Consider the following 23,901-nt stretch of genomic DNA (forward strand, 5'->3'; position numbering starts at 1 on the left):
CCTCTAACAACCCCAAAATACAATTCAACTCTAAACTCAAAAGTCTCTACAATAAAGTTCTACACAAGTAGTACCTATTGTCACGAAGTCAAAGACGACGCAGTTGTCTTCAAGGGAAACAAGTTTATTGGAGCGAACTTGTGCTCCCCTGACAACTCAAAGAATACACAGGCGGCGAAGCAGCAGTCAACAAAGTGACGTGCTCAAGCGAGCGTCGGCAATTCGAATGGCGCCGCGTCTGCTCTGCAGGCTTTTATCTTTCGGCGCGAGTGTTTCTGGAACCGTCGATTTTCCAATTGTGCGGGCTGTGCCGAGATGTCCGGAAGACGGGTCGTCGTGGCACGCTTAGAAATTTCGTCATGAAGGTCGGCGGGGATAACAAAAAGATAATTCTTTCTCGTTCCGGGGCTGAAATTCTTCTTCACGAGAACGGAATTTTTCAAGCTGAGTGCTGGTAGGTTGCGTTTGCGGGTTCTAGGCACGGCGACGTTGAATCCTTCGAGGTGGTCGATTATGACGCGTAAGTCGGGGTCGGCACGCTGCTGGGCGGCTAGGTCGCTCTCCGTCCCGATTCCGAGAGAGAGAGAGAGAGAGAGAGAGAGAGAGAGAGAGAGAGAGAGAGAGAGAGAGAGAGAACAAAACTTTATTTAAAAAAAACCGGGTTAGCGAGGGAGGGTGACGGAGGACCAGAGGTCCGCCGCACCCGCCTGAGCTCGGCAGGTGACCAGCACTTGAATTTTGATCAGCGCAGAGGTATAAATATAACCGCTCTAACGGGTCTTTTAAATTAAATTTTAGGGACTCTTAATAAAGGTTTGATGAATAACGGTGTCGGATCACTTATTTACGGCTTTCGTCGCAAGTGAACTTGCGAATTGAATTGTCAACGCACGCAGTACAAGCAACATTTCATGTTTAGCTAGGTTTTCGCAAAGTGACAAGCAGGTTTACCGTGTGCAAACCAAGCTTCTGGGACCTCACAGTGAGCACAAATTACTGTTACGGCTGTTCTGTTGACCATTTGCGTTCCATTTAAAATCTAACAGGTGCCTGCAATAGCGAGATGTGTTTGCATGCTTGAGTATAAGGTCGCTTACGAACCCTAAAGATGGCAATAAATGAAGTTGCGCTGTTGCAGATGTAGTAAAACGTTTCCTTTTTATTTCTCGTTGCGAATCAGCGCAACGGGTTCCCGGTAACTACTGTGTTTTGTAAACTGAACATCGCCTTTGTCTTGGCATTTAATTCTTGAGGATTGGTTAAAAAAATGCAAGGATAAAAGTTTTCTGTGCATTTCGTTCCTTTTTTTTTTCGCGAGGGGGGGGGGGGGGGGGGGTCTGCCAACGTTGCAAGAGCAGCGAGAAGAGAAAGCATGTAACGCGAAAAGCCACACGTTGGTTATCAGTATTACTTACAATCGAAAGTACGCTAGGCGTCGTGTTCTGTAGCCGTGAAAAGACAATACTTCAACACATATTTTCAAAACTGATTAACCCCCATTTGGTCCGAGATTGTCCAGGAATTGTGGCTCGCCTTTTTCAAAATTGTATTGAAAGAAAGCATTGTGGGGGAAAAAAAACCAGTGAGCCATGGCACACACCCCTCACACATGTGGGCAACAACGTGCATTATATTACGCGATTTTCCCTCTTTCTTCAAACTTAGGGCCACCTTAAAGGGACACTGAAGTGAATTTGTCAAGCTCCCGTTTTTGCTTGCACTGTGTAGACTGGCTCAAATTAACACACTATTCATCGTTTATCCGGTTGACAAATCGGTAATTATTTTACAAAGCGCGAAATAAGAAAAACTATCATGCGCGGTTTGCGGCAGCCGCACCAACTAAAGGCTGTGACGTCAGGAGGGGGGGGGGGGGGGGCACCGTGATTGGACGATGCCCAAGGTTTGCAATCAAACAAGTTTCGGTTTCGGTTTCGGTTCTGTAAAACAACATGCTTGACATCCGATGGCGTTGTTGGATGGCCATTCTCGATATCTCAGTAATCGCCGTACCGCGCTTCTGCCATGTTGTCGGCTGTCAAATGTCTAAGATAAACCTCCCAGGGCGGCTTGGAATCGTAGAAATCACTAGACGAGGCCTACGCAGTGGATGAACGCCCTCCGCGTCACCGCAGACTCTCAAATGCCATGCGCTTTTCCCGCATATTCGGAGCTTGCCTCACTCATGTCTGTTCGTAAAAAGCTAGTTCGCACCAGGCCAAGGGTGTGCTGATTGAGGCCTGGGCCCACTGCCCGCAAGCAGTCGGTGCTTGTGGCAACAGCACGCCAACGAGAACTCGCTAGCGCGTCATTGCCAGTATGCGCGCGTTCTGCGATCTCACTCGTGGAGCAGTGAACGTTACGGCCCAAAAAGGGTGAACTCAGTCCAGAAAACATCGGCGGCATACGAAAAAAATCAACTTTAAAAAAAATGCACTTTCGGGGATTCGAACCTGCGCTGCGACTTTCTAAACAGTAATCCCAGCGCCTCAAACCACTAGGCCACGAGCCGGCACTGGTCGGGCTGGATATATAAGGTCTATAATGTATAATCAGTTTACACTTTTATTTATTTTAAGCATTTCAAGTACTTTGTGTGACTATTTGTTGTAAAGCGCTCCTGCAGTAAGCGTCCCCCAAACTTCCACAATATCTCACGTCTAGCAGTTGCATTTCTTTGACGGAAAAGCGTTCGCAGATGTGCGGTCGTGCTGCTGACCGCGGTGCTTGTTTACCCAGCGCAAAAAATGCTTCCTGCTCCCTAGTTTTGCGCTGTACGGTAAAAGTTTCAGTTGATTTTATTTTCATAGCACCTATATTGACTTCGCTGACTCTTCTCCCGCCTTCAAATGGCCTTATATTTTCCTACTAGCGTAAAGTCAGCGAGGCGTCGCATGTGCACTTGTGCAGCGCTTGTGTGGAGCGACCCGGACACTGAGTTTGACACAGTGTACAAACTAACAAAGTAAAGAAAGGCACATTCTTTCATTCACAAAGGTGTTGTGGCTTAGTTTAAATTGAGCGAGCGAATAGCGACGACCCGTCGGCGGCCGGCGGACGAAACGCTGGGCCGACTGACTCGATCGGTAGGTCGGCTGGTCGGCGAACCGTGCAGTAGCGCAGCCATTTTCCAGCTCATCTCCTGCTGACGTCACATGAAAACGCCACAGAAAATGGGCGAGCGTAAAGAGAGGAGGACAGCATTTTCGAATTGATTTTTCTACTAAATAAATTCGCGTAAACGCGGCCAGAGTGGTCGAGACAAGGCCTACGGACTCCTAACTACAATTTGCGCTAGTAATCCCGCAATGTTTACAAATCACTTCAGTGTCCCTTTAAGAGGTTAAGACGTGACCATATTAGGCATTTGATTATGCTGAGTGAGACACATTTCTGGACAAGGTGATTTATGTCGGGATTTGAAAATGTTATATATGAAAATGACACACGAAATGCCACATGATAGACGCAAACTCACAACTGCTTAATTTTACCACAAAATCCCCCCTAAATACTGTTGCGCATTCATAGAAACGTATTTTAAATAATGCGTACAATTAGCAACTCAGTATAAACAATGACTGTCCAAAAATGGTATTTATTTTAGAAAAGGTACCCGAAGAACACGATCACTCAGGCGCTTGCGGGTGTAAAATACGTCCCTGGTAATGTATGGGCGATAGCGCACGGGTCGTGGGCAGTGTAAATGCTTTTGTTTGTTTCTTCTTTCTATAAGGAAACAGCGTAATTTTAGAAGGGTGTGGCAAATGCACGGGTATGCACAGGTCTTGTCGCTTCTTACCCGTTTCGCGTACTAAACTTTTATCCTTTAAATAATCACCACGCCACCTTCAAAAAGCACCATCCGACGTTCCCGAAACGGCAGGCGGCTGCAATCAACAATATATACGAAAAGTGCAATGTGTGGAAGCAATGTTTATAACACGTTTCACACTCAAGCGGTGACCACGGCGAAGATGTTTCGTGGAATTAAACAAGCGCAATAATAATGGCCGCTGATTATTGCGTTTCTAGAGGAAATGCGCAAGCAGAGGTAACTATGTCATTGCTTATTGTCAAACGAGTACACATATTGGTTGTTTTGTCGTGTGCAGCACGCGTATCGCGCCGCGCGCAACGTGAACAAGCAGACGACCCGAGAGCGCCATCCACACTAGGAGCGGTTCGTCCCGCCGCCGCCAGGGGCCGACTGTGTTCGCGCTCGGGGCGAATAGGTGTACGAGAAACAGCGGCCCTGGAAGTAAGAGCTCGAGCTGTGCATTCGCTGCCTCGTTAGCACTTATGCCGGTGTGGGCCGGGGTCCACACCAGTTGCACGGTGCCGGTCGTGGTGCTTTGAAGAACAATTTTGAGGGCTACGAGGGATATAAAGCCTTTGGATTCCAAAGTAGTGCCGGATGGCCTGCTGCGAGTCTGATAGGACGGTGATTGGAGTGGGGCTGTGGGAGAGCGCAAGGGCAATGGCCGCTTCCTCCGCCGTAGTTGCACATGAGGTGGAGATGGTGGCCGTGTGTGTCGGGACGTTGATGTCAGGTTCGGTAACCGCAGGGCATAGGCCGGTTTATGTGGGTATTTGGCTGCATATACGTACATGGTGTGTTTGTCAGAGGGGTGGAGTTTTGCATGATAACTTGCACGAGCTGCTCGGCGGTTGGCATGGAATACGGCGGTTGGCATGTGACGGGGAAGCGGTTTGATGCGGATGAGAGCTCGGATGTTGCGTGGAATAGGTTGGGGGGTAGTGGATGTTGTGAGGGGTGTATGACCTGTGATTTGGAGCATGTAATGACCCGTGGGTGTGGTGGAGAGTCTGGCGAGTTGTGCTGTCCGGTGGGCCTCAAGAATTTGAGGGATGGTGTTATGGATGCCTAGTCACATAAGGCGATTGGTAGGAGCCCCGGGAGGAAGGAGCAAGGCCGCGCGATAGGCTTTGCGGAGCATGGCGTCCAGGGCGTTTGTTTGAGTGTTTGTGATGTGCATGTAGGGGAGGTGGTAGAGTATGCGGCTGATCATAAAGCTGTGTAATAAACGTAGTCGGTCCAGTTCTGTTAAGCCATGATGGCGGTTGGCGACCCGTTTAATGAGGTGGATAGTTTGGGCTGTGTATTTCTTAATGTACTTGAGTGTGGGGAGTGTAGATCTGTTGTGTGTGATAGTAAGCCCCAAGATTCTTAGCTCGTGAGTGTGGGGGATGGGGTTGTCATTCGCAAATAGTCGTATTGACTGTTGGGGGGAAGGGCGGGTTTTGGGAGGTGTCATGATAAGTAGGGCAGATTTGGTGGGCGAGCATGTTAGGCCAAGAGGGGTGATGTGTGTGAGGACGTGGTCAAGCCCAGTTTGTAAGGTGTCTTCTATCTGGTTATCACTGCCACGTGTCACCCATAGGGTGATATCATCTGCGTAAATGGTGCTGCGAAGTGCGGGGATGTTGAGGAGTTGGTGAGCGAGTGGAATGAGAGTAATATTAAAAAGTAGTGGTGAGAGAACTGCCCCTTGGGGAGACCCGCGATTAGGCATTTGGAAAGGCATGGATTGTATGGGGCCGACTTTGATAGTGGCTGTGCGTTGGTAAAGGAAGTTGTGGATATAGATATAAAATCAGGTTCCCAGTCCGAGGTTGCTGGTGGCTGCGAGGATCGCCTCATGTGATAAGTGGTCAAAAGCCTTGGGCGGGCGCGTTCCAATTCGGCAGCCGCGATCACGTCACTTGCTTCTTGCGTTTCTTAAGCAAGTGACGTGATCGAGGTTGCCGAATTTGAACGCGCCCCCGAAGATACCTTCAAGCTTCTGAATCCCTTAGACGTGAATCCGGCGTTACCGCAAGCAGAACGGAACAAATTATTCGCTTTGCTGCGTCGCTACAGGGAGTGTTTTTCGTCGAACTCAAAACTACATCAGACACCTCTAGCCAAGCACCGAATAATAACCGAAGATGGAGCCCGACTTACCCGACAGTCACCGTACCGCGTCTGTTCACACGAGCGGGAAGCCATCCGTACTCAAGTCAACGACATGCTCAGCGACGACATAAACAACCATCGATAAGCCCCTGGGCTGAGCCGGTCGTACTGTTGAAGAAAAAAGACGGCACAATAAGGTTTTGCGTTGACGACCGCCGACTGAACAAAATCACCAAAAAGGACAAAATCACCAACCCCCTGCCACGAATCGACGACGCCCTCGACCACCTGTGCCATGTGAAGTACTTCTCATCGATGGATCTGAAGACCGGCTACTGGCAAATTGAAGTGGACGAGAGAGACCGAGAGAAGACCACATTTATAACCCCGGACGGCCTATACGAGTTCAAGGTGATGCTGTTTGGGCTGTGCACGGCGCCAGCAACGTTTCAAAGAGTCATAGACACTGTGCTAGCTGGCCTGAAGTGGCATGCCTGCCTCGTATACCTCGACGATGCTGTGGTATTCGCCTGGACTTTCGACGAACACCTTGCAAGGTTGGAGTTTTGGGCCACGTCGTCAACGCCGCGGGAGTCCTACCTGACCCGACAAAAACAAACCAGCCATTGCGAACTTCCCAAGGCCGAAAGACAAGAAGGGCGCGCGAAGATTTCTCGGACTGTGCGCGCTTGCCTGGATCGGACGTGCTTCGCCAAGCTCAGCCAACTTTTCGAGTGTTGAGCTGAAACTCCCTCCCATAGTCCTTAAAACCAGTGCGGCCGTCGACGTCGGAAGATGTAAGGAACGGCTGGACATCAGTTTTCGGGACTTTTCTGCGTTTTCCTGGACGCAATTTCCACATTTTTGTGGACCACGCCGGGGTTAGGCCTAACGGCCAGGCCTACCCGCAACCACCCACCTGATTCACGCCTGCAGCCGCGGCCATGGAGGTTGTAGTGCAGGGAGAGGATATCGACCCTTCCGAACTCAACCAAGACGGCTGGGAAGTAATACGACAACGGTAACGCGCCTATCAGCACGCCAAAAGTGAGTCTTCTCGGATTCCCCCAGCAAACAACGCACCCGGCCGCAACGGTGCCCGGAACCGACCTGCCCGCCGTGGCCCGCCGGCATCGCCGCTCCCCGAGGAGGACATTAAAATCATCCTACGCCCAAGAGGAGCCTAGGACTCGACCTCGGATCAGGGCCCCAGGCCACACTGGCCGATGCTATATTCCAAGCCCAAAACATGATCGATCAGATACGGGTTCATGCATTGCCCAAAATATGATCGATCAGATACGGGTTCACCGAACGCCGAACTATTTGCTCGTCAGCACCCCCGCTGAGGAGAGGGCTCAATAATACGCCTCACTTCAATCCCTAAGCATCAAAGATCGAAGATACGAGATGGCCGCACACGTCTCAGCCCCAGCCAACACCATCGCTGGAGTCGTATTCAATCCGCTCTTTCCAGCCCCTACAGGTGGCGCTGTGGAAAACGGCAATGGCGGACGAGACGGTGATCGGGCCCCCGTAGCAACATGCGTGCCAGCATCAGTAGCGGCCTGAAAGCCCATTACTCCGCTTGAAACAACTACTTTCTTGAAAAATAAATGCATGCATACGTTGCTGATCACGAGGCAACATTCGATTCATTTTATACCCGCCGCGGTGGCTCAGTGGCTAAGGCGTTGCGCTGCTGAGCACGAGGTCGCGGGTTCGATTCCCGGCCGCGGCGGCCGCTTTTCTGATGGAGGCGAAAAGCAAAAACGCCCGTGTGTACGAGATTTCGGCGCACGATAAAGATCCCCAGGTGGTCAAAATTAACCCGGAGCCCTCCACTACGGCGCGCCTCATCGCCTGCGTTGCGTCGGCGCGTTAAACCCCACAATCAATCAATTCATTTTAGGGTGTCTGCTGCGGTGTAAAAAGCGCTGTGTGCGAGGCAATCCACTTTGCATGGCTCAGGCCGCAAGGAAGTGGCTTGAGAACAACCCCGCCTTATTGGGCCAACAACCTGCTACAGAATGTGCAACGCTAAGTTTTGGGACATTATTGCAGCGTACGCCAATCAGTGTACGTTTTACTTGAGGCGTGTTTGTTTCCGTGCGTATACACTATAAGCAGAAGCCCGTGCGCACCATGCGCGGCCGATATGTGCGTATTGCGGTGTTTTGCTTGGGTGTAGTAAAACCTAGTTACGACATTGAGTAGTCAAAGGACGAAAACGAGGCTCCCATTACGTCGTATCAAGTGGTGTACAAACGAACGTGTTAGTAGCATTATATGAAAAAAAATTGTAAGCCCACGTATTGACGCGTGCATGTAGCATGCATACACTGGCGTGTGATATTGAAGCGTACACTGTTAAACTACAGGCAGTACTTTACAGGTGTGCTTCTGGCTTGTGATAACTAATTTACGTTAAAAACTAATTTACGGCTGAAATTACGCTCTGTTAATTTGACTGCCGGTAATATTTTTAAGTGCGTCGATCCTTATTACGAAAACGAAAACGGGGGAAACCAAATGCATTCAAGAGCTGGCATTTGAACTACCAGACTCAGTTACAGTATTGTCATTTCTAAAACATCTCGCTTAGACACACTTATTTTGATATTCAATGATTAATCATTAAACACATCCCCACATTTGCTTCTCAACTTCGCGTGCAAAAAGTTTTAAATTGTTTCTTCATTGAAATAACATCAAGCAGATTGGACAGCCTCCGCTGCTTATATGTTTGGAAGCAGTGGAATTGAGCCAATTTAACAACAGATAAGCGAAGATCGGTTGACAAATTATGTGGCAGTGAATGTAAATAGTACCCGGAAAAGACGATCACAAGGTTATACAAAAAGCCTACAAAATCAGCGTCCTCACCGCAAATATCTATTAAATGTGGCAGCCGTAAATCAGTAAAGAATAATTAAGGCCCCACGTACGCACGAGTGGGTCCGAAGGACTTCCATTGTTCTCCGCAGCAGACACCAATGAGTCCCAAAACTCTTTCGTTTACATGCAGCTTATATAGCTTTAAGAAAGTTGAGAGAATATTAACGCTCGTTCAGTCTATATTTTCCCATTATTTATACGGCATTGTCGAGTACTATATATGCAATTACAATTTTCCTGTCGCTTCTGCGAGCCCACACGGATGCCGCCGGCCGCCTCCGCCGGAGCGACCGGTCCGCCGATCACCATCTCCCGGCTTCGGACAAATTCCGCGCGGCGTCACTAGCGTCGCTGGAAAGAGCGAATATACCCGAAGACGACTCTCCTGAAGACATTTTCCGCAGCGTCACCAACTACAACCCCGACCTGCAAATCCTGTTAGCAAAACGCCTCCGAACCTCCAGCATGGCACATATTCTGTTCAATGGCACGCGAGTGCCTTTCTGTATCAGGTACAGATCAGCGACTTACCGGTGCAAGCCTCTTAAACGCAAGACGGAGGCCTGCACAGCTTGTTGGCAGCCCGGTCATCGACAAGACATCTGCCCCAATGCAAGGCCAGCGCCAAGGTGCAACACCTGCGGGACTCCCAACGCTGCTGCAGACCATACGTGCTTCCCGAAGTGCATCGTGTGTAATGGCCCACACCTCACTGGATCAGCGGACTGCCCGCGACGATTTCAACCCTGCCTGCAACCCCAGACCTACGCCCAGGCGGCCATTGCAGGCCACGACCAGCACGACGCCAACACCACCCACCAAGAATGCCCAAAGAGATCCGAATACAACCCAACAAAAGAAACCGAAAACAAGTGTAACCAGAAGCAAGACAGCTCGCAACAACAGAAGAAAGCACCGAATGAACGATCCTCGAACAAGCAGCCGGGCAGCGACAACGTGAGCAGCCCCAGTGTCTCCTCTCACTGCTCACGCCAAAGCTCTCAAATCTCCGCCCCCCTCCCTCCAGAGCTTGTCAAGGAGTTGGCTAACCTAAAAGCGGAGTTAGCGCTTCTTAGGCAAGAAAACTACACTCTGCGACAAGAAAATAAGGTGCTGAAATCGCAGCTTGAAAACCGCCCCCAGGGAGACTTAGATACTAACCCCCCTGCCTCTAAGCGTAGAGCTGTAGATGACTCCCCAGAAAATAGGGTAGAGGAACCTGTGGAGGATGACGAGGTAGATAAAAGAATTACCATCCTAAAAAGAGCTTAACCACAGTAAGAAAGACCTTTCATGAACAAAAGAACGAATTACAGTCCAACATGACCGCCATGCAGGCTAGCATAAAAGCTCTCCGAAATGGGGAAGAAGAAAAAGAAGAAGCAGAAGGAAGGTTCTGTTCCTTGAGCTCTCTTGTTTTTTCGCAAGTTTTCCTCTCTAAAAACTGCTTTCTCGACACGATATCTTCAAGGATGGGGGATAATGAACCCCCTCCTCACCCCGACCCTGCACAGCGGTCGGCGTCGTCTCCGCTGCCGGGATCCGACAACTTGAATTCCCCTGGCTGCCACGAATCCTCGGAAGGCTCCATAACTGAGGAAATGGACTCGGACAGCGAATTCACCGTCGTCACAGGGCGTCGTTTGAAAAGGAAACTCCGCCGCACCTCAACGACAAGTGAGACGATGGCCGGAATGCCCACTGGTCCGAAGGTCTTCACGGTTGGTTATGTGCCCGTCAAGAAGACCGATAACCTAAATACGTTGAACCGTCAGAAACTGACAGAGTACTTTCGCCGGGTTGCGGTTAACCAGGTCAAGGAAATCCGGATCAATGCCCGATTGAACGTGCTAATGGTTGATGTGACCACCGATGGCATCATAGACACTTTGAAGGCCATCACAGGGTTAGGAAACATCCAGGTGCGTTCGTTCTTGGCTCACGGAAAGGAAACAACGACTGGTGTCATCTCTGATGTAGACCCGGAGATCAACGACAGTGACCTAGTGCAGCTCCTTTCGTCAACGGTCCGCATCCTGGACATTCATCGCATCGGTCGCTCGCGGTGCGTGAAGGTAGTATTTCAGTGCGATTCGCTTCCAGCGTCTGTGAAAGTAGGCTACGTGCGACATCGTGTGCGTCCGTATGTGCCACGGCCCCTTCAATGCTATAAGTGTCAGAAGCTAGGTCATGTCAGTGCTGCTTGTAAGAATGCCGTAGCTTGCAAGCGGTGTGGTGATGCTCATGACCATGTTAACTGCAAAGGCACGCTGAAATGTGCAAATTGTTCGGGTCCTCACGAGGCAACCTCTAATGAATGCCCAAAAATGATGCATGAGCGTCGAGTTCTGCGCACGATGGTCAGAGATAACTCTACGCACAGAGAGGCTGCAGCGTCCGTTCGGAGACGTCGTCGAAGCTCCCGTTGCAGACGTCGACAGTCACGCAGTATATCTCGCCCAAGGGATTTGCAAACCACAGCGGCGCCACCGTTGGCGCCACTCCCACAGGTGTTGACACAGGAAGAACCACGACCTCCTCCGGTTCCTCCTCGTCGAGCAAATATTGCGTCTGGAACTGTATCCGCCGACGACTGGCCTCTCTTGTCGCAAACGGTTTCTGCTGCAAACAAGTCAGCCATTGTAGTGAAAGGCCCACATGAAAAGCACAGCAATGAAGAGAGGATCGCCGATGAGAAGGTGTTACGCATGCTTAAACAGCTGCTAAACACTATGCGAAAACTCATCGCAGGTCTGAAAAGTCAATCTGCGAAAACTGTGGTGCAGGTTCTAGATGCGTTGGAGCCGCTCATTGAGGCACTCCAGTGATTTATTATGGCGCAAAAAACCGGCATAACTTTACTAGAAGAGAGACTTCACAATTCTTTCGTGATGCAATGGAACGCAAGAGGACTGCGAGGGCGGATGTCAGATTTTCGGCAGCGCATGTTTAAATACAAGTTCCCAGTCGTGGTTATATGTGAGCCAAACATATCTGCCCCGTTTCGTCTCTCCGGTTACGTTCTCCTGTTGTCACAGAAGGAAGGAATACCCAGCGAGGTATTATTATGCGTACGAAAGGACATACCTTCCGTCAGACATGCGCTTTCTGCTCATGCTTCAAATGAATATATTTGCGTGACGTTAACGCACAAGCGTCGAGTCATTTCGGTCATCGGGGCTTACATACCTCCACGCGCGGACCTTGACTTCACGTACCTGAGCTCTGTGGTGCACGCTTGTTCCGGTCCACACATCATCGTCGGTGATTTTAATGCCCACCACCCCCTGTGGGGCAGTGCGGCTACTAACAAGAAAGGAAATGACCTTGCAGACTTTATTCACGACGAAAGCTTTGTGGTTATTAACGACGGTTCCCCTACCTTTCTTCGTGGGCTCTCGTACAGTAGTTGCTTGGACCTTGCAATCGTATCAAAGACTCTGTCAACATCTGCAACTTGGTGTTGTGATGTTGAGTCACATGGGAGTGATCACATTCCGACCTACGTACAACTGCGCTGGTTCCACACGTCTGACGTCCCTAGGATCCGTTGTACTGATTGGCGAAAGTTTACGTTGATGGTTGAGGAGTCATGCGCAACTATTACGTCGGAGTCCGATGTAGAAAGCGCCATACTGTCTGCTATGGAGTGCACCACGAAGTACGTTAGCACTCCCAAACATCGAACACCCATAGATGCCGTGTACGAAGAACTCCGTGCCATAAGACGCCGCGCAGAGAGGAGGTATAGAAGAACCCAGGCTGCAGCAGATCTAACAGAATGTCGCCGCGTGCAACGGAAAATACGACGCCATTTAGAAAAGCTTGGAAGAGAGCAGTGGAGGCGATTTTGCTCTTCATTAGATCCGCGCAAGCCCCTTTCAAGAATTTGGCAAGTGGTGCGAAGTCTCCAGTACCACCCGAAGCAACTGTACCCTTTTCGTGCTTTGGCTCTAAGCACAGGAAAAAGCGAAGTAGAGGTAGCTGAAGCATATTGCAAAATGCTTGTTGATGGATCCCACACCCTGCTTCCCCGTACACAAAGGCGTACACCGCAGACCACAGACGACCGCCTCAACGTTCCGTTCTCGATGCAAGAGCTGGATGCCGCTCTTTCAGCCTCCTGCCGTTCATCTGCTCCAGGACCTGATGGTGTACGGTACTGCGTACTACGAAACCTTGGCAGCGAAGGTCGGAAAGCTCTCTTATCATGGTTCAATGCAACATGGATCTCCAGCTCTGTCCCCAACCACTGGAAATGCAGTCGTGTGGTTGCTCTACTGAAGCCAGGAAAATCCCCCTTGGAGCTGTCCTCATACAGACCCATCGCATTGGCAAGCTGCATCGGAAAGGTTATGGAGAGAATGGTGCTGGCCCGACTCGAGTGGTTTCTTGAGAAAAACAACATTTACCCGGATGTCATGACAGGATTCCGAAGAGGACGATCCTCTATAGACAGTGTCATCGATCTGGTGTCTTCAGTGGAGCAAGAAAGAAACCGTCGCCGAATCGCGGGCGCATTGTTTTTCGACATCAAAGGCGCCTATGACAATTTGCTCCACAGTGCGATTATGGATGCTCTAGAGATTGTGGGAGTAGGCGGCCGACTCTATGAGTGGATTTCCAGTTACCTTACTGGTCGGACAATCTTCATGTCCACGTCTGCCGGTGACACAGGACTCCACCAGGTTAATCGTGGTGTTCCACAAGGAGGAGTACTGAGCCCCACCCTCTTTAATATTGCCCTAATCGGTCTCGTGGATGAAATGCCTGAAGTCGTCAGAGTCACTATGTACGCTGACGATATCTGCATCTGGACTTCTGGTGTAACTCGACCGCAGCTGCGAGCCCGTTTACAGCGAGCCGCAACAACGACGTCTCGGTACTTGTGTCGTCAAGGCCTGAGTTTAGCGCCAGAAAAATGCGCCGTTCTTGCATTCACCAGAAAGTCGATGCTCCGGTATCCTATCATTATTGAGGGGACACTGATACCTTACGTCACGCACCACAGATTTTTGGGAGTGACTGTAGACCGCGGTCTGTTGTGGACGAAACACATAGCCTCGTTGAAGACTAAACTTGCAAGCCTAGTACATGTTCTTCGCTTCGTGGCGGGGATGAGATGGGGTCCATCTGAGAGCGCTCTTCTCCAGTTGTACCGGAGCCTGTTTTTGGGGCATCTTCGTTACAGCCTACCAGCCATTTCAAACCTGCGAACTTCTTCCCGGCGCACATTGGAGGGTTTGCAAGCACAAGCCCTCAGAATATGCTTAGGGCTACCACGATGTACCTCTACTGTGGGCACAATTGCCGAGGCACGTGTTTTTCCAATGGATGCACTTCTTTTGGGCGAACCCCTTCGAGTCTACCTTAGATGCTTCACAAGGCATGAACACCATCCATTATCGGCTCTTCCTACTACGTGTTCGAGAAGTAGTTTTGCGGCAGCCATTTTGCAACACCAACATAAGATCCCATCAGGTTTCGCCCCAATGGTGGTTTCCCAGAATCCTCTGTGGGTACTATCAAAACCATCAATTTACCTTTCCATCCCGGGAATTGGGAAGAAGTCCTCTTTGCCATCAATAGCCCTCAAACAGTTGACTCTAGCGTTCTTGACAGACAAGTACGCCGGAACTGTACATGTATATACTGATGGCTCTGTGACTGCATCCCGGTCCACCGCGGCTGTGGTAATTCCAAGCTTATGCGTTACCCGAGCATTCACACTAGACCACAAGACAACTTCTACTGCCACTGAGTTGGTTGCCATACGGGAGGCGATTCGTTTAGTCTCCCGTGAATCACCTCAAGCTTGGACCCTGTTTTGTGATTCCAAGCCAGCACTTCAGGTCCTCAACGGAGTTATGAGGCAAGGACCTTATTATGCCCTTGCTGCGGAAGTACTCGAATTATGCTCATTGGCACTGCAACAAGGACATGTCCTCACCATTCAGTGGATACCAGGCCATTGCGGGCTAGCTGGTAACGACTGGGCTGACCAGGAGGCAAAGAAGGTTTCTGCAAATGCAGATGTTGTACGTCTGCCCTTCGCAAGGACGGACACGACCGCCCTTCTGTTTACCATTCTCCGCCACGCCTCGGCGAATCACTGGTCCCACCCTGACAATCGTCATAGAAGATTACACCGCCTGGACCCCGACTGCAAGTTTCGGTTACCTCCTGGTATTCCGCGAAACTACGCCACGCTGTTTCACCGACTACGGCTTGTTGTAGCCTTTACCCGTCGCTACAAGCACCTCATTGGCTTTACGAGTGACCCCGACTGTGAGACATGCCATGTACCAGAGACTATTTCGCATGTTCTCTGCCACTGTCCACGCTATGCACAACCTCGAGAACAATTAGTGAGAACATTGGCCCGTTTGGACTGTCGTGTGGTGTCGGAGGAAGTGCTGCTGGGACCTTGGCCAGACGCGAAGCGTTCCTACAGTGCATTTAAAGCTGTGCTGACATTTCTGCGCAACAGCGGCCTCTCAGAGATATTGCCACGGAGCAAACTAGCGGACGACGAACGATGTAGTTCTGAGGGATTGGTCCACAAGCAAGAACAATGCGTCCAGCGACGGTTGTTGGTAGAGGAAGACGACGAGGTCTCTTGTGGGTCGTTCTGATGTTAGCGGCAGCCCAGCCTTTCTTCCTGTAAATAGTGTAAATACTTCAAATACATTCTTCTCTTCCGCGTCCTCGCCTCGTAACATCTTGTGGTGGAGGTGCTGGCCTTCTGCGAAGACGGAGCTGCGTAGCGGACGCCACGTCCGGCACACTTCCTTTCGCAAAGAGCACTCAGGGACAACCCTCACCATGACTCCGCCTAGCCAGGCCGCTACAGGCCAGACCATCATCCTTACCCACCCGCGCGAACCCGGTAAATTCAGCGGCACGGATGACGTCGACGTAGAAGACTGGATCCTTATGTACGAGCGTGTCAGTAGCCACAACCGCTGGGACCCCACATTCATGCTCGCCAACCTGGACCTCTACCTTAAAGGTGCGGCCAAAGATTGGTTTGACACAAACGAAGCCCGCCTCACCAGTTGGGACGCTTGTAAAGAAGAGCTGAAGGCTCTGTTCGGACGGTCCGAGAGTCGGCAGCTGGAAGCCAAAAATGACCTTGCCTCCCGCGTGCAAAGCCCCACTGAATCGTACGTCACTTACATTCAGAGCGTGCTATCCCTTTGCTACAAAGTTGACCGTCAGATGTCGGAGGAAGAAAAAGTGGGCCACGTGTTAAAAGGCATAGCCGACGATGCTTTTAACCTTCTAGTTTTCAAGAACTGCGACAAAGTTGACACCCTTATCGCCGAATGTCGTCGCTTTGAGCTGGCGAAAAGCCGCCGAATCGCTCAAAAATTCACCCGGCTCCCTAACACGGCTGCGACCTCTTCCTGCGAAGATAACCTCCAGCCGCCAGCAGGACAGCGCACTTCCACAGGGATGCCACCAACTCCAGATAATATCACAAGAATTGTACGTCGCGAGATTGAGGCCATTGCCCCAACTTGCTTTCCCCACGACGCCCAGACCTCCTCCGCTGTCCCTGTACCTCTCATACAGGCAGTTGTGCGCGAAGAGCTGCTGAACCTAGGAGTGCAACCAATTTGCTCCGTGAGTCACCCATGCGCTCGTTATCGTTCACCCATCAGCCCTTCTCGGTGCGACAATATGCCGCCACGTTTCCAGAGCCGCCTTGCTGATGAATGGCGGACTCCTGACGACCGGCCGATCTGCTTCAACTGCAGACGGGTAGGCCACGTGGCTCGATACTGCCGGAGCCGTCCATTTCCGCCCCGCCAGAACAACTTCTACCAGTACCCTGACGACCCTCCTCGACGCTTCTACTCCCGCCGTCAGCCGCAGCCGAACACCGCTGATTCCGACGACAACCGCTGGTCTGGTCGTTCCCCATCGCCGCAGCGTCGCCAGTCCCGTTCTCCTCGTCGCTTTTCCTCGCCGACCCCGCCGACCAGCTACTCGAGACCCTCCCAGGAAAACTAGAGGATGCAGCCCCCGGAGGTGACGCTGCATTTTCCGACCGACCTGAAAATCCTCTGATAACACTGCGAGCCGAAAAGAACTTGTTGGACGTGAAAGTTGATGGTGTCGATGTGAGTGCGCTCATTGACACCGGGGCGCAAGTATCGGTCATGAGTGCGAAGCTTCGGTGTCGTCTGCGAAAAGTTTTGACCCCAGCCACTTCGTGTCTCCGGGTCGCTGACGGAGGTACCCCAGTGGTCGCCGGTATGTGCACCGCGCGCGTCACCATCGCTGGCCATGACACAACAGTCCTGTTCGCCGTTTTAGACCACTGCACCCATGACCTTATTCTAGGCCAAGATTTTTTGTCGGATCATTCAGCGCTCATAGATTGTTCTCTCGGCCTCGTCCACCTCGACCTTCCACTGCCACCAGTCACTATCGAAGAACCCTTGCCGCGTCTGTGCTGTCTCGAAGATGTTCGTTTACCGCCTCAAGCATTCACATATGTCCCGCTGTTCATCTCTTCCCCTGTACCGGACGGGGATTACGTCGTATCGCCAACCACACCCGTTGCACTGGAGCGCAGAGTGAAGCTACCACACACCGTTGTCAGAATCAAGCAAAGCAGAGCATCTCTTCCGTTTCTCAATTTCAGCTTTTCCGTGCAATCGCTGCCCAAAGGAATCACTCTTGGTCATCTGTCCCCTTTAGGAGAGTACAACCTTTCTGTTTTAACGGCCGATCCCCAAAAACATCCCGCCGATGACTTTTCTTGTCCCCCTTCCCCAACCGAACCATACTCAACGATGTTGGCTCCCGATCTCCTCTCTGCACAGTCCGTTGAGCTCCGCCGACTTCTAGCATCCTATTGGGACATTTTCGATCTCAAAGACCGCCCTTTAGGTAAAACTTCGTCGGTGAAGCATCGAATTATTACAGGAAGCGCAAGCCCAATTCACAAACGCCCGTACAGAGTTTCCCCCGCTGAGAGGCGAGTAATCCAACAAGAAGTGGATAAGATGCTGGCGAAGGATATTATTGAGCCTTCCTGCAGTCCATGGGCTTCACCAGTGGTGCTAGTCAAGAAAAAAGACGGCACATGGCGGTTTTGCGTGGACTATCGACACCTTAATGCCGTCACGAAGAAAGACGTTTATCCCCTTCCGCGGATAGATGACGCCCTTGACTGCCTCCACGGAGCCAAATATTTTTCATCCATCGACCTTCGGTCGGGATATTGGCAAATTGCCGTGGATGAAATGGACCGTGAGAAGACCGCCTTCATAACACCTGATGGTCTTTATCAGTTCAAGGTGATGCCCTTTGGCCTCTGCAACGCGCCAGCAACATTTGAACGCATGATGGACTCACTGCTCCAGGGCTTTAAGTGGTCCAAGGCCCCTGTTACTTGGACGATGTTATCGTTTTTTCGCCTTCGTTTACCACCCATCTCGAGCACCTTTCTGAGATCCTGGCACTGTTCCGACGGGCGGGTCTCCAGCTAAACTCCTCAAAATGTCATTTCGGCCGTAGACAAATAGCCATCCTGGGGCACCTCGTTGACGCCAGGGGAGTTCAACCCGACCCGGATAAAGTTCGCGCAGTCCAGAACTTCCCGGCACCGCGCTCAACAAAAGACGTCAGAAGCTTTCTGGGACTCTGTTCCTACTTTCGCCGGTTTATCAAGGACTTTGCGCACATTGCCCGACCCCTTACCGGCCTTCTGAAGAAAAACGTTCCGTTTTCCTGGGGCTCCGATCAAATGGCCGCTTTTACCACCCTAGTTTCCGTGCTCACCAATGCACCACTTCTGGCTCATTTTGATCCTCATGCGCCCACAGAAGTCCGCACGGATGCCAGTGGTCACGGTATCGGGGCCGTCTTGGCGCAACGACAAGGTGGACTGGAGCGTGTTATCGCCTATGCCAGCCGCCTTCTTTCCACCCCAGAGCGCAATTACTCAATCACTGAAAGGGAATGTCTCGCCCTTGTGTGGGCAGTGACCAAGTTCCGTCCTTACCTGCACGGCCGCCAGTTTACCGTCGTGATAGACCATCACGCGCTGTGCTGGCTCTCTTCGCTAAAGGACCCCGTAGGGCGGCTAGGTCGGTGGGCATTGCGTCTCCAGGAGTATACATTTGATGTGAAATACAAATCTGGACGTTTGCATCAAGACGCTGATTGCCTGTCCCGCCACCCTGTCGACCCACCCGACGACAATGACGATGACGGTGCAGCTTTTCTGTGCACTATATCTGGCCTTCTTCGCATTAAGGAAGAGCAGCGGCATGACCCGGCACTACGATCTATTATACACAGCCTTAACTCGGCTGCACCCGACACTTCAACGGCAATGTTTGTGCTCCGTGACAACATCCTATACCGTCGCAATGTTCGTCCCGATGGTCCTGAGCTGTTGCTCGTTGTTCCCCAGCACCTACACTCCACTGTGCTGCAGCAGCTTCATGACATGCCGACTGCTGGGCACCTCGGCATCTCTCGCACTTATGATCGAGTCCGCCGTCGTTTCTTCTGGCCTGGCCTATACCGTTCCGTACGCCGCTACGTCAGGGCTTGCGACCAGTGCCAACGCAGAAAAGCACCAACGTCGCTTCCAGCGGGCCAGCTCCAGCCTCTTGACATCCCGGCAGAACCTTTCTTCCGTGTCGGTCTAGACCTGCTTGGCCCCTTTCCCTTGTCTTCATCGGGAAACAAGTGGATTGCTGTCGCGACCGATTACGCCACGCGCTACGCCATCACGCGTGCATTGCCGACCAGCTGTGCTACAGATGTAGCCGATTTTCTGCTTCGCGATATAATTCTCCAGCATGGCGCACCTCGACAGTTGCTCACTGACCGCGGACGTTACTTCCTCTCCCAAGTAATTCACGATATTCTTCGCTCATGCTCTGCTAAGCACAAGCTATCTACAGCATATCATCCCCAAACTAACGGCCTCACGGAACGCCTCAATCGAACCCTGACAGATATGCTCTCCTGCTACATTTCTGCGGACCATCGCGACTGGGACGTCATGCTGCCTTATGTGACTTTCGCTTATAATTCATCGCGGCATGATACCGCAGGATATTCACCATTCTACCTTCTATATGGCCGTGATCCTACTCTACCATTGGACACACTCCTCCCCACGTCGGGCGACCTACCGCTACGGCGGTCGGAGTACGCCAGTGAAGCCATTGCCCGCGCTGATCATGCGCGGCAGATAGCCCGCCACCGACTTTATTCCTCGCAAGCTGTCCAAAAGACGATTTATGACCGCAAACACCGCGTGGCCCATTTCCCACCGGGATCCCTTGTCCTTCTCTGGACACCTACCCGCAAAGTCGGGCTTTCTGAGAAACTACTGCCCCGGTACTGTGGCCCGTATCGTGTGCTACGTCAAGTAACCGATGTCACGTATGAGATCTCCCCAGTTTCTCCTCCCTCGTCGACTCGTGCACCTTCTACGGACATTGTCCACGTAGTCCGGCTGAAGCCGTACCAACCGCCCCTCATGGATTCGCCGTAGCGCCGCGACGGCGCTTGTTCCGCCGGGGGGTAATGCCACGGAGCAAACTAGCGGACGACGAACGATGTAGTTCTGAGGGATTGGTCCACAAGCAAGAACAATGCGTCCAGCGACGGTTGTTGGTAGAGGAAGACGACGAGGTCTCTTGTGGGTCGTTCTGATGTTAGCGGCAGCCCAGCCTTTCTTCCTGTAAATAGTGTAAATACTTCAAATACATTCTTCTCTTCCGCGTCCTCGCCTCGTAACAATATTGTAGTTGAGGCCCGTCCGGCTTAACTTTAACACATACACCGTATCGGTATAGGCATCTTCTATACATAGCCCTTCATTTATTTCTCCGCCATCTTCATCTCTCTCGTCCTCTATCCACACTCTTTCCTCCACTTTCCCTTCCCACACACAGAATAGCTGGCCAGATATACTACCGTCAGGCCGACCTTTCTGTGTTTATTTCATTTCAATAAAATTCCTCTCTCTCTCTCCGAAATGAGTTGCACACGCTCATTAGTAACGTCATGCAAAACAGGACTCGTCCCCCAAATAGGACTTCAAACGGGACTTCAACATGGATCCGCAACCCAATAATAAAACCCGCTCAGTTAGAATCTGTCAGTGGAACTGTAGAGGTTTCGCAAAGAAAAGGTGCAATCTCCAATTACTCGTTCAATCAGTCGAAATTCCCCCAGATGTCATAGCCGTACAAGAGACGGGCAAAGCGGTCAAACTGCCAGGCTATAAAGCCTTCCACAGCGATAGAGATCACAAAACAGCAGTACTTATTCAGCGTAATATCCCCGCCAGCAGGACTCAGTTGTTGTTGTTCTTCTTTTTACGAGCTTGCTGATAACTTGCTTAGAGGCATACTCTATTCGAAAACAAGTTACCACTTTACTGCACGTATCGTTAAGGGGTGGCGAGGCCGCGCGTGCAGGAGCCTAAAACAGAAGATGCGTCTACTTCGGGTTCCGTTTCCAGACTTAGTTTATTGGCAGAATCTCGAGAGAAGGAGAGATTCGCCACCAGGTGGCCGAGCCGTGTTGACGCGCTGTGCATGGGCTCCCGTTTTACACTCGCCAATCTTCGGTCAAATCCGCCATCCGGTGGATTACTTGGCACCGCGCGATTCCTCTCTACACGCGGCATCTAACAAGCCTACACTCAAGTCGGTGAGTGGACCACGAAGAATTTTACGACGACTTAAAATTCTGAAGCGAGGCCTCTCATGAAAGTATAGAACTCACGAGCGAGCATAGCAGCCACTTGCGCGTGCACCGGAGCCCGCCGTGGCCGAACGCCACGTGCACGTGCTCGCTCCGCAGCCGCCCACCGCCGCAGAGAAACGCTTTCGAGCAGCAGCGATGGAGGTCGTTGTCGACGGTGAAGAGATTCCCCCCGAGGACTTCGCAAGCGAAGAATGGGCCGAAATTCGGCGCAAGCAGCGAGCACTGACCTTGAAGAGGACCTCAACCACCGGAAGTCCCAACACGACGCCCGAGGTGGTTTCACCGAATTCCCGCAAAAGCCGGCCGCCACGTCGAGGTCCACCGATGGAGCGCTTGCCGGAGACCGACATCAAAATCGTGCTCCGACCGCGAGGAGGCCTCGATCTAAGGTCGGTAGCGCCTGCAACTATCGCCAACACCATCTCTAAATCAGCACCAGTCCCCCTGAGTCCAGGAGATCAAGTTCGTGTGAACCAAAATTCCAACTACATTCTGATCAGCACCCCCGACGACATGCGAGCCCGCAAATTCGCAAGCATCACATCCCTTGTTCTCAACAACAAGAAGTATGAAATCTCCACGCACGTCTCGGCCCCCGCCAACACGGTGCTGGGAATTATTTTCAAAATTCCCGAAGACGATACTCCAGAAGAAATAACTCGCCATGTGGTCGACTTCAACTCAGACCTGCCCATCCTGTCGGTCAAGCGACTCGGAAACACTGACGCCGCTCAGATCCTCTTCGACGGATACAAGGTTCCGTTTTGGATTCGATACGGCCACACCACGTACCGCTGCACGCCATTCCGACACAAGACAGAAGCTTGTACGCAGTGCTGGCAGCGAGGTCACAGGCCTGACGTCTGCCCGAAACCAACGACCAGGTGCCCCAAATGCGGCATCGCCAATCCCAGTGAGGGACATCCGTGCAACCCAAAGTGCATCGTGTGCGGAGGAGCCCACCTCACGGGATCCACAGCATGCCCGTACCGCTTCAAGCCACGTCGCCCCCTACGCCCGCCGCCAGAAACAACGAGGGGCGGAGAGGCGAAAAGGGGAACTCCGCCGAGCACTCAAAACCACCAAGAGTGGCCCGCCCTGCCAGAACGCAGCTCTCCCACGACCCAGACCCTGGTAAGAGGAAGAGCCCGTCGAGGTCGCAATCGAAGCACAAGTCGAGATCCCCATCGGCCAGCAGCGCCAAAGCCAACGCCACGAGGTGGGCCACCCCCCCGACCACGTCACAGAAAACCGCCGATAATGGAAAATCGGTAAGCTTCGATGGCGGGGCCTCCCACCCCTGCGCCTCGTACCCGATCCCTCAAACCCCTGTCAAAGAACTACAAAATGAGCTAGCTAACATTAGAGCGGAAATGGCTGCCCTTAGAAGAGAAAACAATGACCTCAAGCAAGAACTTCTTAAACTCCGCAGTCAAAACGCAGCTAGCTCGCAGACAAATTCTACAGACCAAGAATCTACCTCCCCCGCACCCAAAAAGCGAGCGATTGCGGTAGCCTCCGTACAAAGCCCCAACCTAGTAGAAGAATCCCCTCAACAACAAGAACTAGAACGTAAAATAGTCGCTCTCGGGAAAAGCAATGGTGCCCTGCACGAAAATATCAACATCATGCAGAACAGCATAGAATCCTTCCGATCGGAAATGAACCTCTACAGATCAGAACTGCATGCCTTCATGCAAGATATAATGAACCGGCTCGGTATTGCTCCCAATCTAATTCCTCAACCCGAAACACATAATGGCTTACAGCAACAATAGCAAGGACAACCCTATTAAGGTCTGGCAGTGGAATTGCCGAGGGTACAAACGCAAAAAACATAATTTACAGATGTACCTTCAAAGCATAGACTCTCCCCCAGAAATTATAGCGCTGCAAGAGACAAATGCCGTAGTCAAATTACCCAGTTATAAGGCCTTTCAAAGTGCGACGGACCTCAAAACGGCGGTCCTTGTACAGAGACATATATCGGCCTATAGGAGCCAATTCGACAGCATTGCAATTCCCCATGACCTAATTACTGTCCTCCCACGTAAAATGGGAGCGCAAAGACTTTATATACTGAACGTCTACAGCGCCCCTAAATCTAAAGCCGACCGATTCAATCAACTATTCTCGCTCACGAGGAAGGAGGTGGGCCCGCACGCTCTGCTCATACTTGGCGACTTCAATGCGCCTCACACGGCCTGGGGATACCCAAAATGCGAGCCAAAGGGAAGAGACCTATGGGAACGAATACAGACACACCATCTGACGCTAGAAACAGGCATGCATACCCCTACACGCATCGGAAACAGCACACAACGCGA

General features: G+C 51.6%; 1 protein-coding gene across 1 annotated transcript; it reads left to right on the forward strand.

Annotated features, from left to right (window-relative positions):
- The first annotated feature begins 15,344 nt into the window (after positions 1-15,344).
- On the forward strand, positions 15,345-17,048 carry LOC144162914 (uncharacterized). The gene has a single exon (XM_077693640.1). The coding sequence runs from the start codon at positions 15,644-15,646 to the stop codon at positions 16,835-16,837; it is 1,194 nt and encodes a 397-aa protein (XP_077549766.1). The 5' UTR covers positions 15,345-15,643; the 3' UTR covers positions 16,838-17,048.
- Positions 17,049-23,901: the final 6,853 nt, after the last annotated feature.

This window comes from Haemaphysalis longicornis, unplaced genomic scaffold (assembly GCF_048455015.1).
Source record: "Haemaphysalis longicornis isolate Haplotype H1 unplaced genomic scaffold, Haemaphysalis longicornis Haplotype H1 scaffold_1, whole genome shotgun sequence".
NCBI classification, from domain to species: domain Eukaryota; kingdom Metazoa; phylum Arthropoda; class Arachnida; order Ixodida; family Ixodidae; genus Haemaphysalis; species Haemaphysalis longicornis.